General features: G+C 32.9%; 2 protein-coding genes across 8 annotated transcripts in view; both read left to right on the plus strand.

Annotated features, from left to right (window-relative positions):
- Positions 1-14,691, plus strand: part of LOC134851365 (small ribosomal subunit protein eS8-like) — a 478,345-nt gene that overhangs the window by 120,282 nt on the left and 343,372 nt on the right. The gene's annotated exons all lie outside the window — the stretch shown is intronic.
- Positions 1-14,691, plus strand: part of LOC134851048 (CUGBP Elav-like family member 3-A) — a 41,900-nt gene that overhangs the window by 3,579 nt on the left and 23,630 nt on the right. For 4 of the 6 annotated variants that reach the window (XM_063866934.1, XM_063866932.1, XM_063866936.1 and 1 more), the window contains exons 2-4: positions 788-870; positions 7,603-7,651; positions 14,128-14,253. In XM_063866934.1, coding sequence (XP_063723004.1) covers positions 788-870; positions 7,603-7,651; positions 14,128-14,253 — 258 coding nt within the window. Of the gene's footprint in view, positions 1-22; positions 269-787; positions 871-7,602; positions 7,652-12,160; positions 12,741-14,127; positions 14,254-14,691 lie in introns of those variants that run through there. The other 2 variants (XM_063866938.1, XM_063866937.1) reach the window with 2 other exon arrangements.

Consider the following 14,691-nt stretch of genomic DNA (forward strand, 5'->3'; position numbering starts at 1 on the left):
AAATTTCACATTTGGCTTTATTGGAAAATTCCCCGGAACGTAATTTTTAGGAGACATAGATCTGTAATTTTGGGATTAAAATTGTAAACAGGCATTCTGTTGCCAATTTTGTGCTAATTTCAAATTCCTTTATCCTACTTCTCAGCTTTTACCTTTTTATCGAGGGTATTACAATTTTTGTCTTTTAGAAAACCTATTAGAATTTTTGGCCTTTGTCTTGAGTTGATTTGATTTTGGAAAATTATCCAGGATTCTTGAATTTTTACAAGTGAGTAATTAACTTAAATAGCCATTACTTGCAGCACTTTTAAAGAGGCTTTAAAATTCGGTAAGAGTGGGGGAATTCCAGAGGGCAATTATCTGGAATCGTGATCTGGCTAAAATTGGATCGCCTGCGGCTTCTGAACAATGTCTGATTATTGTGTCATCCTAGATACAAGTTTTCATGCGTAGGATACTCGTACAAAAAACCGCAACGATAAAAAAATCAATTTTTGATACTCGAAATCCCCAAAAATGCGAGAGAAAAGAAAACTTGTGAGAAATAATAGGCAAAAAATGAAAGAAAACTAATCAATTTTTGCATCCAAAGACGGCCTTCTTATTATTTATTAACTTTGACAGTTAGTTTTTGAATACATGTATTGTCATTGTCACGTAAATTTAGTTGAATATACGTTTTGACTACTTTCATGTGACTAGTTGATGTCTCGTACTCTTGACCTTTTTTTTCTTTCAGACTGTTATTGTTGTTTGGGTTGAAATGTTTTTTTTTGTGCTGTTCCAGGTTGCGCCTTTTTGACCTACTGTGAGAACCAGAGTGCGATTGAAGCTCAGGAACGTCTGCACGAGAAACGAATTCTACCAGGGGTAAGTCAACGCCACGTATCAAACCTAGCACCATTGGTTGAAATAAAAATTACTCAATCATTCTTAATAGCCCTCAGAATTTACGTGTCAATGATACTTAAATTAATACCAGAAAATTGCAGAAATTATACCAAATAATCGAATAATTATGAGTCGCGGAGTGCTGCCGTATACTTTGATACTGTGTCAATGGGTCTACTATCTGGCATTTGTAGAAATTAATTTAAATGATTACTTTTCAGTCTGACTGATACCATTAAAAAACACAAAAACAGCTACAAATTGCTGAAACGTTCAATACAAAGAATACGAATACGAATACTGTCATATCATTAAATAACTTGTTTATTGGATCTTTTGAACTATCCTCCCCTGTATAGTATCCAGTAACGAATATCCCCCATGCATAAGAATTATTTAACGACGAAGTATTTTCAAATTTGTTATTAGCAGCAAAATCCCTTCTTTTGCAATAGGGGAGGGGGGTTTACTTAAATAGATCACTTTTGTTTCCAAACCTTGTCTAGTATTGGATTAAAGATGGTGCTTCCTTAGTTTCTTTCAAATCTTATTTCGAATTCAATGTGACTTCATTTCTTTTAATTTAGTTCGCAGAACTAATTAGTTGAACTAAATACAAATGGCGTCGATTAAGTTCTTCTATATAAGTATCATTAGTTCTCTTTCTTAGTGCCGGATTATGATGTCGTATTCCAGGAAGGTGATCCTATGTAGGCTGACTAATTGAAGCACTTTTCGGATGTTACTTGTCTTCTAGCTTTCAACGTCTCAGCCCTTCATAAAAGGAAGATAAAATGAAAAATTATATCTGACTCATGTCTTTTGGAATACAGGTAGCATGTAAATAAAGATCTTAAATGAAGCTTACCTAATGAAAAGATTTTTTTGACGAGACATTACTTGTTCTTTTTTGTACAGTAAAGGTTGTCTGATTAATCGTGCGATCTTCCCCTGAAGTTGACCTACTTGAGAATTTCACCCAATGCACGCAAAATTAGTCCGAAGAAAATTGATCTCCACAATATTCGATCCCCTGATCACCAACCACTGATATCATCTTTGATACTATTTTACTAGTAGAGTGACAATTGGTAACAGGCGATAATTCGTAAAAAGCCACCATTCGCAACAAACAAAAATTCGTAACAACATAGCCGGTTACTTTGCAAGTGGCACAGAATGTTCCGACCATAGTCTTAACAAATACAACAAATTTTTTTCGAATTATTGTCGTTTTTTCGGCGTGTTATGATAAAAGGAGCTGAATAAAAAAATGGAGATTAGGTATATTCGACAGTCATAGTAAAATAAGCAAATTGGAAAACAAGTTTTTTTCAGAAAATTTACTTAAAAAATGGAAAAAAAATCATTTTTTTGAATTTATGAAAATTTTGGTTTCAAAAAGGAGCTAAAATACTCAAAGTAAACTAACGTTACTCAAGAAAATTAAGGTTTTATGTTTTAAATTGAGCTATTGTAAGCTTTTGAGCATTATGTTGATTTCGTAACAATTTATACGAAAATAAGACTGCTGGCTCGCTTTTTCCCCTCGAAATAAGACGAAAAAGCAAAAATTTCAAACCGGTTTTTCTCGACATGCAGTTCACTCAACCCAGTCCGATGGTTATTTGTGGTACCTGATTTTGCGTGGAAATAAAAAGAGACAATAAAAAACTAAAACTCACCCGAATACAAAGCTCCTCCCATTTTCAATGGTCGGAACAACAAGGCATTGGCAAGTGGAACAAGCTCGCTCTGATGCGCTTACATCCGGCCCGAAAGGAATATTGCGCGTGAATCATTGTTCCCCTCTTAATCTACTGTTACGATTTGTCGCTTGTTTCGACTTTTCTGTTACAAATTGTCGCCTCACGTAATTTACTACATAATTTTAAGCCGACAGCACTTATATTTTTGGCATTTATCAGCGTTTTTGGCACCTATATGTTTAAGTTTTGTGAGGAAAATTTAAGGAAAACGACAACCACAAGTTTTTTTTAAAAATAGTTGGAAACTTTATAGTTTCGATTTAAGGTCGCCGGTGGGCGAGCTACTCGCGCGTCGCCGCTTCGCGGCGGTAACAGGCGCTAAATTTTGTATGTAGTCATTTCCTCTGTTGGCAAGCTTGTAACACGTCGGCGCGACTGTGGCAGTGAGTATTTTGCGATTGTATTTTGTTGCGAGTTGTAATACGATTTTTTCCGAATTCCAAAAAACGATATGATGGCCAGTTTTTTTTTCAAAAATTGATATACAGCGCAGAAAATTTTGACTCGAATGGTCTTAAATAGTATTATTGGTCGGCCAAAAAAAGACAATGTTCGCGATCCGACCCTGGTACGGTTGACGGAATTACTTTTCAAGCGCGACCGCACGATATCTAATTATACTACGTACCCCCGGAAAAATGCAGATTTTTTTTTGCAATTAATGAACTATTATGTTATTTCAACCATTGACTCAAATTCATGTCTTCAAGTTGCCTTTTAATCTCTGTTCGAGCTTCAATGATTTGCTGGTTCTTTTTGATGAGATCAGAAAGAATACAAGGTAAGCAGTCCTTTCATAGGAATATTCCTTTTGTCTTGATCTTATTTGAGGAAATCAGGTATAATGGGTGGGTTGACGGGGGAGGGGGGATTTCTGGTTGAAACATTAGGGTTGGCTCTTAGATTCGAAGGTCGGTTCGTAGCGGATATCAACTTACTTTAATAGGTTCCTATGATGATGATGAATACCTTTTTATATCTGATAAAAAGCACTCTATTAATTCTTACTAATAGCATCACTACAAAAGTAATGCTACTTCTTTAATAATATAAGTAAATATCTTATCCTTCCATTTTTACCCTTAGCCTTGCGGGGCAACATTTTTGCATCAGTTGTTTGTTTGTGTTTTGTTTGTGTTGTTTTTTCACCCCGTAAAATCTATTCCAATTTCTGCTTTGAGACGTTCCTTCTTTTCCTCTTAGCTCTAGCGTGCTTCTATAATGATTATATTATATTCGTTAATATTGTGACTATTTTACTATTATCACATGTATTGTATAGGTGGACCATTGTGTATGTGAATTAACCCTCGCTTTAACTTGAAAATCTGATATTCTTCCCCTTTTTTCGTACGAGGTTTTTCTTCCTCTGTCTTCTTAACATTTTATTGACCATTGTTTCAAAATACATTACATATTCTGCTTCTCAGTTTTAAGAATCATATCACGTCTTGTTCGCATCTTGAAATTTTTACTGTCTAATAGAATATATTAAATCACAATTGCGTCTTGATTTTACGTTGACCATTAACTAGGAATGTCATACAATTACAATTTTCTATGATATAGTATTTATTTATAAACGCTTTCTTCTGTCTACCTCAACTATTCAAAAAATTTTGACCCACGCCTGAAAAGGTAAATTAAAAATTTGGCCTAATTTATAAGCAAAATTCGAGAATTTTTTTGATATCAAAATCTTTATTAATCTAATCTATGATAAAGAAATATACTGTGACTCAATCCAAATGGAGTTATCGTTTTTCAGCTCGCAATTAAATTAGTCTTAGAAAACTCATCAAATTAATCTTCCCTTATCTTTCTATCTTGTACCGAATTCGTCTCTGATGTGGAAATTCAAAACCAAAGACACTTCCTCAATTTCAACTCGATGCTTTCTATTTATCAAATTGAGGCTTTAATTTTCCATGGGGACCTATGGAAAGATGGTTAGGGGAAGTCTAAGTTAATTAGTTTTGACCACATGTTTGTAGAGTCATCCGGATTAAGATAAGGTTTATCTGGCCAGGGGAGCCTATTAGTTAACCGAGATTTCCCACCCGGTTAATTGGCAGGATAAATGAGAATTAAATTGGAAAGTGACGTTTGCTAAGTTCAATTCCATTAAAGAATTGAGCTCATCCCAAGTGAAAGGAGCATGAATGTTTTCATGCGAAAATGCAGGAGCATGAATGTTTTCGTGAACGATTCGAAAACCAAAAGAAAAATTGAGCAATCGGAAAAGATAGAGAAAAACATGTCTGAAAAATAAGAGAGTTGGGAAAATGGCACCAGGAAAAGCTACGTCTTTTTGTTTTCACCGTTGAAAATGGAGAGGAACTTTGTTTTCGAAATTGTTTTAGTTTTTTTCCTTTTGTTTTCTACGCAAAAAAGTTATTGTTCTAAAAAATTTCACATTTATGTTTGTTTGTAATTCATTTTTTGAGAAAACGGTTGTCGATTATGCCTAATTTACTATTTAACTTTCTACTCCTTTTTTATAGTTTTCTCATCTCATCACCTACAAGACACGACCTTAATTTGAAGAAAAAAGAAAAACCTTTTTTGTAGCTCTTTAGGAATGTGGTCGGAACGTTCTGTTCTGTGCTACTTGCCAAACAACCTTTTCTGTTTATAAATTTGGTATTGCCAGAAAAAATATATATTCAATGCAAGAAACTGGCGTTAATAGGCATTTGGGCAAGAAAATGGGCCGACGACAATCAAGTAGTATTATTATTTCATCACAAATTCTATTGCTAACAATTTTCTTTGCCACATTGCATCGATCATTATAGCGATGTGTTTAAATTGCGTTTGAAGTGATGATTAGTAGGAAAAAGTGTTGCTGAAATCATTTTTACTCGTTCTAATGAAGCGCCTTGCAAAGATAGTTTTTTCCTAATAATCTATTTTGAATGATACAAAAAGCAATGTCATTAATTTTGCTGCAATTTTCTTATAATATCTAGCTCGAGAGAGAAAATCACTTTTTTCTACTTTGTATGTTTCAAAGGCTAAAATTATGTCGAATTTTACTTAGTTTTGTCAAAAATTGACCAAAGATTCTCAGATTGCTGCTTAATTTTGACTTCCTGACTGAGTTATGTCGGCGAAAAGATTAAAACTACATGCTTCATTTCAGGTGTGTACATTTTAAGACCCATTTTGTTCCATTCAATGATTGTTTCGAAAATTTTGGAATGTGGAAATTTTAAATTGCATCAGGTTTTTTTTGTTCATTTCTGAATGAAGATGAAAATTGCTATCAACGATCATCCCCTTAAGCGTGAAATGTTTTCATAAGAAGGTGAATGTCTGATGTTTAATTAAAAGTGCAAATCCGTTAATCTTTCCCGGAAGAAAAGCGTCGAAAATTACCTTTTTAAGCGAAATTTAATCCCTATAGCCTCTGCGTTAATGAATCCACTTTTCTATTTGTTCAAACCTTTTTTCACTCTTGCTCTATTTCCTGACATTTTTTTGTTGTAGTACTTTCCAATTTTTCAAAATTTATCGATTTTTTTTCAAAAAATGTTTTTCTTCTGAAGCTTTATTACAAGTTTTAATTGCTAGCTACTTAATTTCGGTTTGTTGCGCGAGTGTTTATAAATTGTGCAAAAATATGGAAAATATTCAAAGTAATTTTGATGGTTCAAGTTGAGCGGTTTTGTGACATCTTTTCGAAAATGTTTGTTTTTTAATCATTGTCCCTATTTCGCAGATAGTGTCCTCAGGGATTTTTTCCTACTTTCTTACTTAGTTACCCCTAAACCTACTTTCAATATTAAAATTGGTGTGAGTGTTTAGATGCACGTAAAAAGTACACAAGTTGGAGCTAAATTGTATGAAAGCGTCCTGTTATGTTGTCGGTACTTACATAGGCGATAAACTAAAATTGACTACTAAATATACTCATCATACTGAATTATATAGGAAAAGTACTGAAGTTATTTGAAAATTGGGAAATTTGATATCTTTTTCTCTATTTCTCAGCCTTCCTAACTTTACCTAAATAGTGTAATTTTATCCTTTCTGACCAGAGTATTGTGCTTTATCTTCATTAAAAAGATATTTACGCAGCTATCATTTCATTTTTTGTGTGAAAAACCTCATTTTTTGGCTCAAAACGATTTCACCATCCATCTATGTCATTATTTTGTTGATTACCGTAATTTGCAAATTTGGGTTAAAAGTCTAAAAACTTAATGCATATCTAGCATTTTGCTCGAATTTTTTGTGTTTCATTTCATTTTTTTGAAGATTAATTAAACTGGAAATAAAAGGCAATAAAAATAGAACATTTTAAAAATGGATAATTGAACTGTTCGGTTAATTGTTTGTTATCATTGGAAATTCTTTACTAAATTTGTGCAGTTTATTGTAGAAACCGTATCTTTTGATCGCTGACCTTTTAGCACATAAAAACAGTTGTCGTTTTCCTAGTCTAAAACTTGATAATTCAGACTTTTCTTCAAACTCGTTTTATATACTTAGATTTATAAATTGACTGTGGAAAAATTGAGACCGTTTTACTTATAATCTCGATTGATTCAAGAGTTTTGCTGCTAAGTTGTCAAAATTATAGTATTGCTGTTGCTTTTGCTGTTAAAATCCGTCCGAATTTTTATTGATCGGCTTAAAAGTAATTTTCAATTTGTCATTCGTAGACGCTAGTCGTTTCTTATCCTCATCGTGCGTTAATGGATATGATTCTGACTACGCCTTCGCCTCTGAAGGTGTTGGTACCCATTAACAAAGTAAGTCTGAAAACTGACACTTTAACAACTATTTCCTTAAATGCTTAGCCCATAATTTACATCCAGTTCTTTCTAGTACTATTGCATATTTAAATCTATTTTCACATTCAACTATCCTCATTGTGTTTGTGTGAACAATTTTTGTGTTCAACCTGAAGATAGCAACAAGGTTGATGTTTCAGATGACGCGTGCAATTCAGGTGAAGCCAGCAGATCCCGAAAACAAAGGGGGTAAGTTCAATTTGTAATCAGTTCGTTTGTAATCAGTTATTTCATGTAATCACAAGATTTGGGTTTCGATACCCGCTAACTCCTATTTTTGAGCTATCTTAACTCCCACCATAAACTTGAAGTGGGAAGGTCTTCGTTATTGGGCGTGGCTGGCGGAGGGTCGAACGGGGTAGAGTTATTTGTTCAAAACAGTGATGCAGTGATGTCACAAGTCCCATACAAAAAAGTTTTGTTTATACACCAGTTATTCGGTTCTATACGACATCCATTTTCGGTCGACCGACTCTAATTTTTTTTCTTGCCATGATAATTTTGAAGGGTAGCGCGATCTCAAAAATCTGTTTCCGTTGCAGAAATAGGATCAAAATGGTGCTTAGGATAGCTCAAAAATCAATTTAATCAACCTAATTTTTTTTTTGAAAACTACTTCCCCCTCGAGAAAATCTTAGATCCGCTCCTGACTGAACATTATTTGGTTAAAAATCATCTAAAAACAATTTTCGCTGGGAATGATACTTGATATTTAACGAACATGTATTTTTCCCCAATGAAATGGATGCAAATTTTGTCTTGAAATGCTATTTGGTTCTGGCTCAAAGAAGATCGCAGGCGATGGGAGAAGGCTTTGCGGCGAATTAAGTTGACACTTTGGTAATTAACAGACTTGCCGTTGGCTGTCAATTTCCAATTACTTGTCGGTTTGATCAATCCGGTCTGAAAATTAACTCAATGTAACCCTGAGTTATATCTTACTACTAAAAAGTTATAATTCTGTGGCGGGCTAACAAGACGGGACAAAGATGGAAACCGGAAGCCAAAAAAGTCAGTTGAGTTAAATTATTTTTCAAAAGAGCTCGCTAGTTTTACGAAGACCTAACGGGGTTTCTGAAGTATTTCTGTTTCAATATTGTCATTTCAAAATTGTTTTTTTTTGTAATTTTAACAATTTGCATCCTGAGAGTCTGCTTTTTGTTTTTATAGAAAAAAATAAAGAAAGAATAAAATAAATAAAAAATAGAAAAAAAAATAAAATAAAGGAAAACTGTATAATAGCATGAATTTTAGTTATGAGCGTTTCATCTTTCCTTCTTAATTTGGAGATCATTTGATTAATTCAGCTAGTTACTTTATCTCCACGAAAAACTAGGTATATTAAATTGATCAATAATGTTTTAATAGTATTTTTTGTGCATGATCATTTTTTCCCCAATTATCTGACCCTACATTTTTCTATTTTTTAATTTCTTTTTTTTTCACTCCATGTTATATCGATTCAATTTTAATTCTACTCTTCCTTTATTAATCTGGACTTCACTTTTATTCACTTAATGACGTGTGCCCACTTTCGTCTGTTTTTGCACGTAAACTTGAAAGGGCTTTTGTTATCAAAGGACCAATTTCCCATCCTACTTCACATCACTTTTCAGTCTTCTATTTTGCAATTTTTTCGTTTTTTTTGCTGCAGATATAACACCCAAAATAGAGCAATAATAACAAGAATTAAAGCAGAAATACAAGAAAAAAGGGAAAATTATTCCAGAATTGAAGCAAAAATATGAGCGTAAATATTTTATTTTTCTGGATTAGTTCGTCAATCTTTTCTTCTATTTTATAGGAATATTGATAATGATATTATACTAAAAGATTATGACGAAAAGATAGAATTCAACAACATAACATACCTTACTAGAGCTGACACTAGGTCAGTTAGTGATTTGGTATTACTATTAGTTAGTATACCTTCCTTAGGGTTGAGTTTGGATTATACTTCACTATCAGTGACTTTTTTACTGTTGGCTCTTGTGCCGACTGTCCCTGTGAACAAGTTGACTTGTGAAGTAAAATAATGAATGAAGAAGATAGTATTCCCTCCAAATATTAACACTTTTTCCAGTCGTCATTTTCTGAAGTACTTACCTCTCGGGACCAGCCAACTTCTTTTTTCTATCTTGTAGCCCAATTTCAACCCTGTCTTATGCTATTTTTCACGCCTCCTCTCTAACATTGGGCTGTTGCATAATTACAAAAAAAACTTTTTCACAAAAAATCAAAGAAACAAATTATTTTTAAAAGCTAAAATGAACAAACTTTAATTTTATCCTCAACTTTGAATCTGAAATTGCGGCTCACATATATTATTTGTTGCTTTTTCGTAGTCGTAGTCTGATTATTTTCTTTTTGCAGGGATGAGCCTCACGTAGATATGATTGTTTACTTTATTGATTCCCAGAATAAACGCACTAAAAAGGTTATGAAAGTTATTTTCAGAGACCAAATTTTTTAGCCAGGATCACTTGTATTGCGAGAGTTTTTTACAATCGGTTTAATGTGAGCGTCTCTTCCCCAGTTATATTAAATATCACAAACAATAGATGAAACTTAAAAATTGATAACTTTCATGTACAAAATCGAGTTTCATTGTTACCGAACAAACGTCTTGAATAGTGATACAAAATTGTTAAGCACAAGTTTTTTTTCATTGAAAATGACAAAACTTTAGAATTACTCCCGTTGTTTTCCGATGCGACCGAAACAAAAGATAATTTTTTCGGGTGCAAATTTTATTCATTAGACGTTTTTCAAAAATCTCAGTATGTGATATTATGTCTGCCTCTAATTTATTGCCATTGCATTGCGTTGGTTCAGCACGACACTTGCAGCATCGATTTTATTTCTCAAATTTGTTCCCAAAGTTATCAATAAATTCGATCACATTTCCATTTTTGCTTGAAAAAAGTGAAAACAAAAATCTACTTATTGTTTATCTGTTCATTTAATTCAGTTACAATTATTTTCGAATTCCTTCAAACTTGTTTGTACAACATCGAAAAGAAATTTGATTGGGATATTTGTACGTTATTTTTAGTCTTGTGCGAGAGAAGCATTAATATATCAAAAATTCAAAATTTAACTGACTTCAAAATTCAAAAACTTCAGTTTCAAACAATTAACACAAGGACCGAGCATGGGTAAAAGTGTGATACATTTTTTGGTAGCTAAATTTGAAATTTGGTGAAATTTTTACTGTATTTTAATTCTGTCCTGTAGGTTCAGAAACAGAAAACAATATCCGGCCAATTGCCATTTTCAAAGTTCAATTTTCTACGCAATTGCTCCTCACTTTTCTGGTGATTTGGGCTTTAATATCCGGCAATAATCTACTGTTAACAGTGTCATTCTGCTTCTCTGCAGTGCAAATTGAAACCAACGACTTTTTGCTCAGAATTCTTAGCATTTTAGCTTGTCATTTAAAAAGAATTAGATTCAAGCTGTAGAATTAGAATCAAGCTTAGCTTATAGAGTTTTCAGTTCTAAATTAGTATTATTAGTTTTTTATTCTACATTTTTTTCGAAATGCTGACTTAGGTGTCTTTTTTTGTAAAAATCTCGAAAAAAATTCTTTAGTAAAGTATTTTTAGTTAAGTCAGGATAGGAATTAAGGTGGGGCTTCTGTGGTAAAAGTGAGTTTTTGGGTAATAATGAGGCGAAGTCATAAACGCGGGGATGTCTCGCGTGCGTTGGGACTAAGGTGGATAATAACATTGTTTTGAAGTTGATTAGATCATAATTTAGTCAAGATCACTTCTGCTTCGTCCCTGCACAAAATAGCTCAAAACTCTGGGTAAAAAATTTCAGCCTTCAATTTTTATTATCGAACTTAAAGCGCAGTGGATAGAAATACAATATAATTTTTACTTTGAATTCTTATAGAAAAATGAGAAGTGGCAGTTTTTTTGTTCAAACATATTTTAAAAAAAAATGTTTTTTTTTGTAAACATGCCCTATGTGTCTTTTAAGAAATGTTCGTATTTCTTAAAAGATATCATAAATTGCTCCATGTTTTTCCATACAGTCGATGAAGATTTCAATTTGCATATTTTCTAAATCAGCATTTTTAATGCGCCATATAACTCTTCGCTTATCCAACCAATGCATCAACCAACCACTGTCACACTAGTACATAGCCTGTTGTGGTTGTCGAGCACTGAGAAGTGAACAAATTACCCCCACTCTTTCACTTTTCGCCCCCGAAAACCAATTTATTACTCTCATCGCTCCTCAATTATTACCCATTTATCACTTTCAATTTCGTGCCAAACTCCGTCTTTCCAGTTTTATCTTAAAAACATAATTTTAACATTATTTTCAGCAAGAACTAGAATTTTTTTTGCACTCTAATTCCCCGAGGATTAAAAGATGGTAGGGCTCTGAAGTGAGAAGTAATAATGCTTTATGTATGTGGAGGTTTTATAAATGCAAATGAGTATAATTGAGTGAGTGATTTGCCCCAATTAAATATTCACTTTTCTCGCCTTTGGTCGCCCCGCTTTACAGCCCCACAGCTCAACAAACCATCAGACGTTGCTGTTTTACATTTCCCCGTACCCTGTTTTTCTCTTCATTACCAATCTGTTCTGTTCGCGTTTTCAATCACGTGGCTACGCTATCTTGTTACGTAATCGAGTTTCAAAGAAAACTGAAGCTGTCAAAAAAGCTTTAGTTAATTAATTGATATTTATTAAACGGAATTTCAGTTTGTTTGGAAGAATTTTTAATTTTAGCTCCTCGAAAATTGAACATAGCGATCTGTCCGTGTTGTTTCACTTGATAAATTAACCACTAAGTTTCTGCTTAAAATACTGGAGCGGCTCATCATCATCACTCATGTTTTTAGATAGGAGCTAGCATAACAACGTTATTAATTTGCATATCTGTCGCACTTAAACAGAAATTATTCTATCTACCTTGTTGGGAACGAACCCAAAAATTTTAAGGCTAGGGAAAAAAACAGATTACCTTAAGCGTTATGTTATCCCGTGGAACGCTACACATCTATGAAAATTTGTTTCGCTACCAGAAATTACTGTTATTAGTTGAAAACATTTAAATATAGCAAAATTTAGCTTTCAGCGATTTACATTCTTGGTTTTGTTAATTTTTGAAGTGCCTTTTCATTTGAATTATCATTACCAATTTCACAAATTTTTAGAAACTTGCTAGTAATTGGAGTTAAAGATGAGTTTGACAAATATATTCATTGACGATCCCAACAATAGTTTCATTAGCACCACCGCCAGAATAGCTGGTTGTAAGTAACGAAAGAAACCCTAGTCGTGTATAGCATTCATATTTCATTTTGGAGATATTTATTTTAGGGGCAGAGCTAGTATTCTGCCCTCAATTTTAGTATATATTGAGGCTGTAATGCACATCTTCCCCTCAGTTTTAATATTTTTTGAGGGAGTAATGACTATTTAAAAAATATAGATTTAAAATTAAATAAAATTGCTTAGGAAAATTATAAAATTGTTGGCATCAAAATAAAATTTTTCGAAAATATTTAGATTCTGCTGAAGTTTTTAAAAATTTTTCTGAAATCAGTTTTTCAGCAGTTGTTTGCCAATTTTGTATACATTTTGCAATTTTGAACAAGAAATTAAAAACAGTTTTTTCGGGATTGTCTATTTGCAAATGATTTGACACTAGTAAAATGGGTACTTTGGCGGCGGATCGAATCCCGCTCGGTCAATTTATTTTTTGAATTAAATTGATCGATTTAATAATTTACATTTTAACAAGGAGAGCCGGTTACTGTGCAAGTAGCACAGAATGCTCCGACCATAGTCTTTACAAAAATACAAAAAAAAAGTTTTTTTTAAATTTGTCGTTTTTTTCTGCGTGGTGTGATAGAAAAAATCTGAACGAAATAGAACTTAAGTATAATCGGCAGTCATAGCAAACTAGACCAATTGAAAAACCGTTTTTGTAGAAAAATGTGTAGAAAAACGAAAAAAAAAAGATAAAATTCTAAAATGTTTTCTTTATTTTTTTGCCGAAATTTTTTGAATTCTCGAAGTTTTTGGTTCCCAAAATGACTCTAAGAAAACACCAAAAGCCAACTTTAATTGTGTAAAATTATAATATCACCGCCTAAACTAAGCTTAAATTAGCTATTGTAGGCCTGCACGCTCTTAATAGCTCGAAATGAGACCAAAAACCAAAAGTTTGTAGGTTGTTCGAATCACGACTGAAAAGGTTTTTATAATGATCATTATTCTGATGATTATTTGTGGTTCCTGCTTTTGCGTGGAAAAAAAAAACTAAAACTGAATACAAAGTTCCTCCTTATTTTTCAAATGGTCGGAACTATAAGTTAATTTACTTAAAATTTACATTTGAATAAATTTAAATTTAAATCAAAGTTTAAATTAATGCAAATTGTTTTTATGGAAATTTTTTTTTGAAATGGTCGCCAAAAATGGGTGTCATGCAATAGTTAAGGGGTATCGTTCCACTCTCAATCCACATAAGTTTCCATTCAAGTTTTGATTTATTATAAATTATAAATTTATAAATTTTCAAAAAATATATAGTTTTTATATAATATATGTATTATTTAATATATGTATTATTTCAGCTGTTTTTTTTTTTGTAATTGACTTGTGTTTGTTCACTGATGTTTGTGTGGTGTTTAGATCGGAAGGTGTTTGTGGGCATGTTGGGAAAGACGCAGAACGAGGATGACCTGAAGAGTCTGTTTGGAGACTATGGTACCATAGAAGAGTGCACCATCCTCAGAGACACCAACGGACAGAGCAAAGGTAACATCAATAGCTCGTTCAATGAGTAATGGGGGATGTGGGAATACTAACAATTATGGTAATTTTGGGGTTTCGGCAGACCGCGAAAAGTTCGAAATGGCTAACCAAAAAAATTTGACAAATTATTTTCAAACACGTTCCTCACACCGTCAGAAAACTTTTTTAAGCAAACCACTGGGTGAATTATATATATTATTAATTAGATTTTGGTCCCATTAATGACAGTAGGGAGAAGCGATAAGCTTTGTCCTTGAGTAGTTTTTTTTCTAGTTTTTTTTCCTCACAAAACCAGGAATCTAAAATGATAATTGGAGTGAGTGAATGATAAACTGTCTTAGAGTCTTTTATGACATGATTCGAAATATTTTGATACGTGATTCGAATTAAATTTTTCAATGTCGGGAAAAACCGGTTTGAAAGTTTTTGCCTTTGATCAAA

This window comes from Symsagittifera roscoffensis, chromosome 7, assembly GCF_963678635.1.
Source record: "Symsagittifera roscoffensis chromosome 7, txSymRosc1.1, whole genome shotgun sequence".
Lineage (NCBI taxonomy): Eukaryota > Metazoa > Xenacoelomorpha > Acoela > Convolutidae > Symsagittifera > Symsagittifera roscoffensis.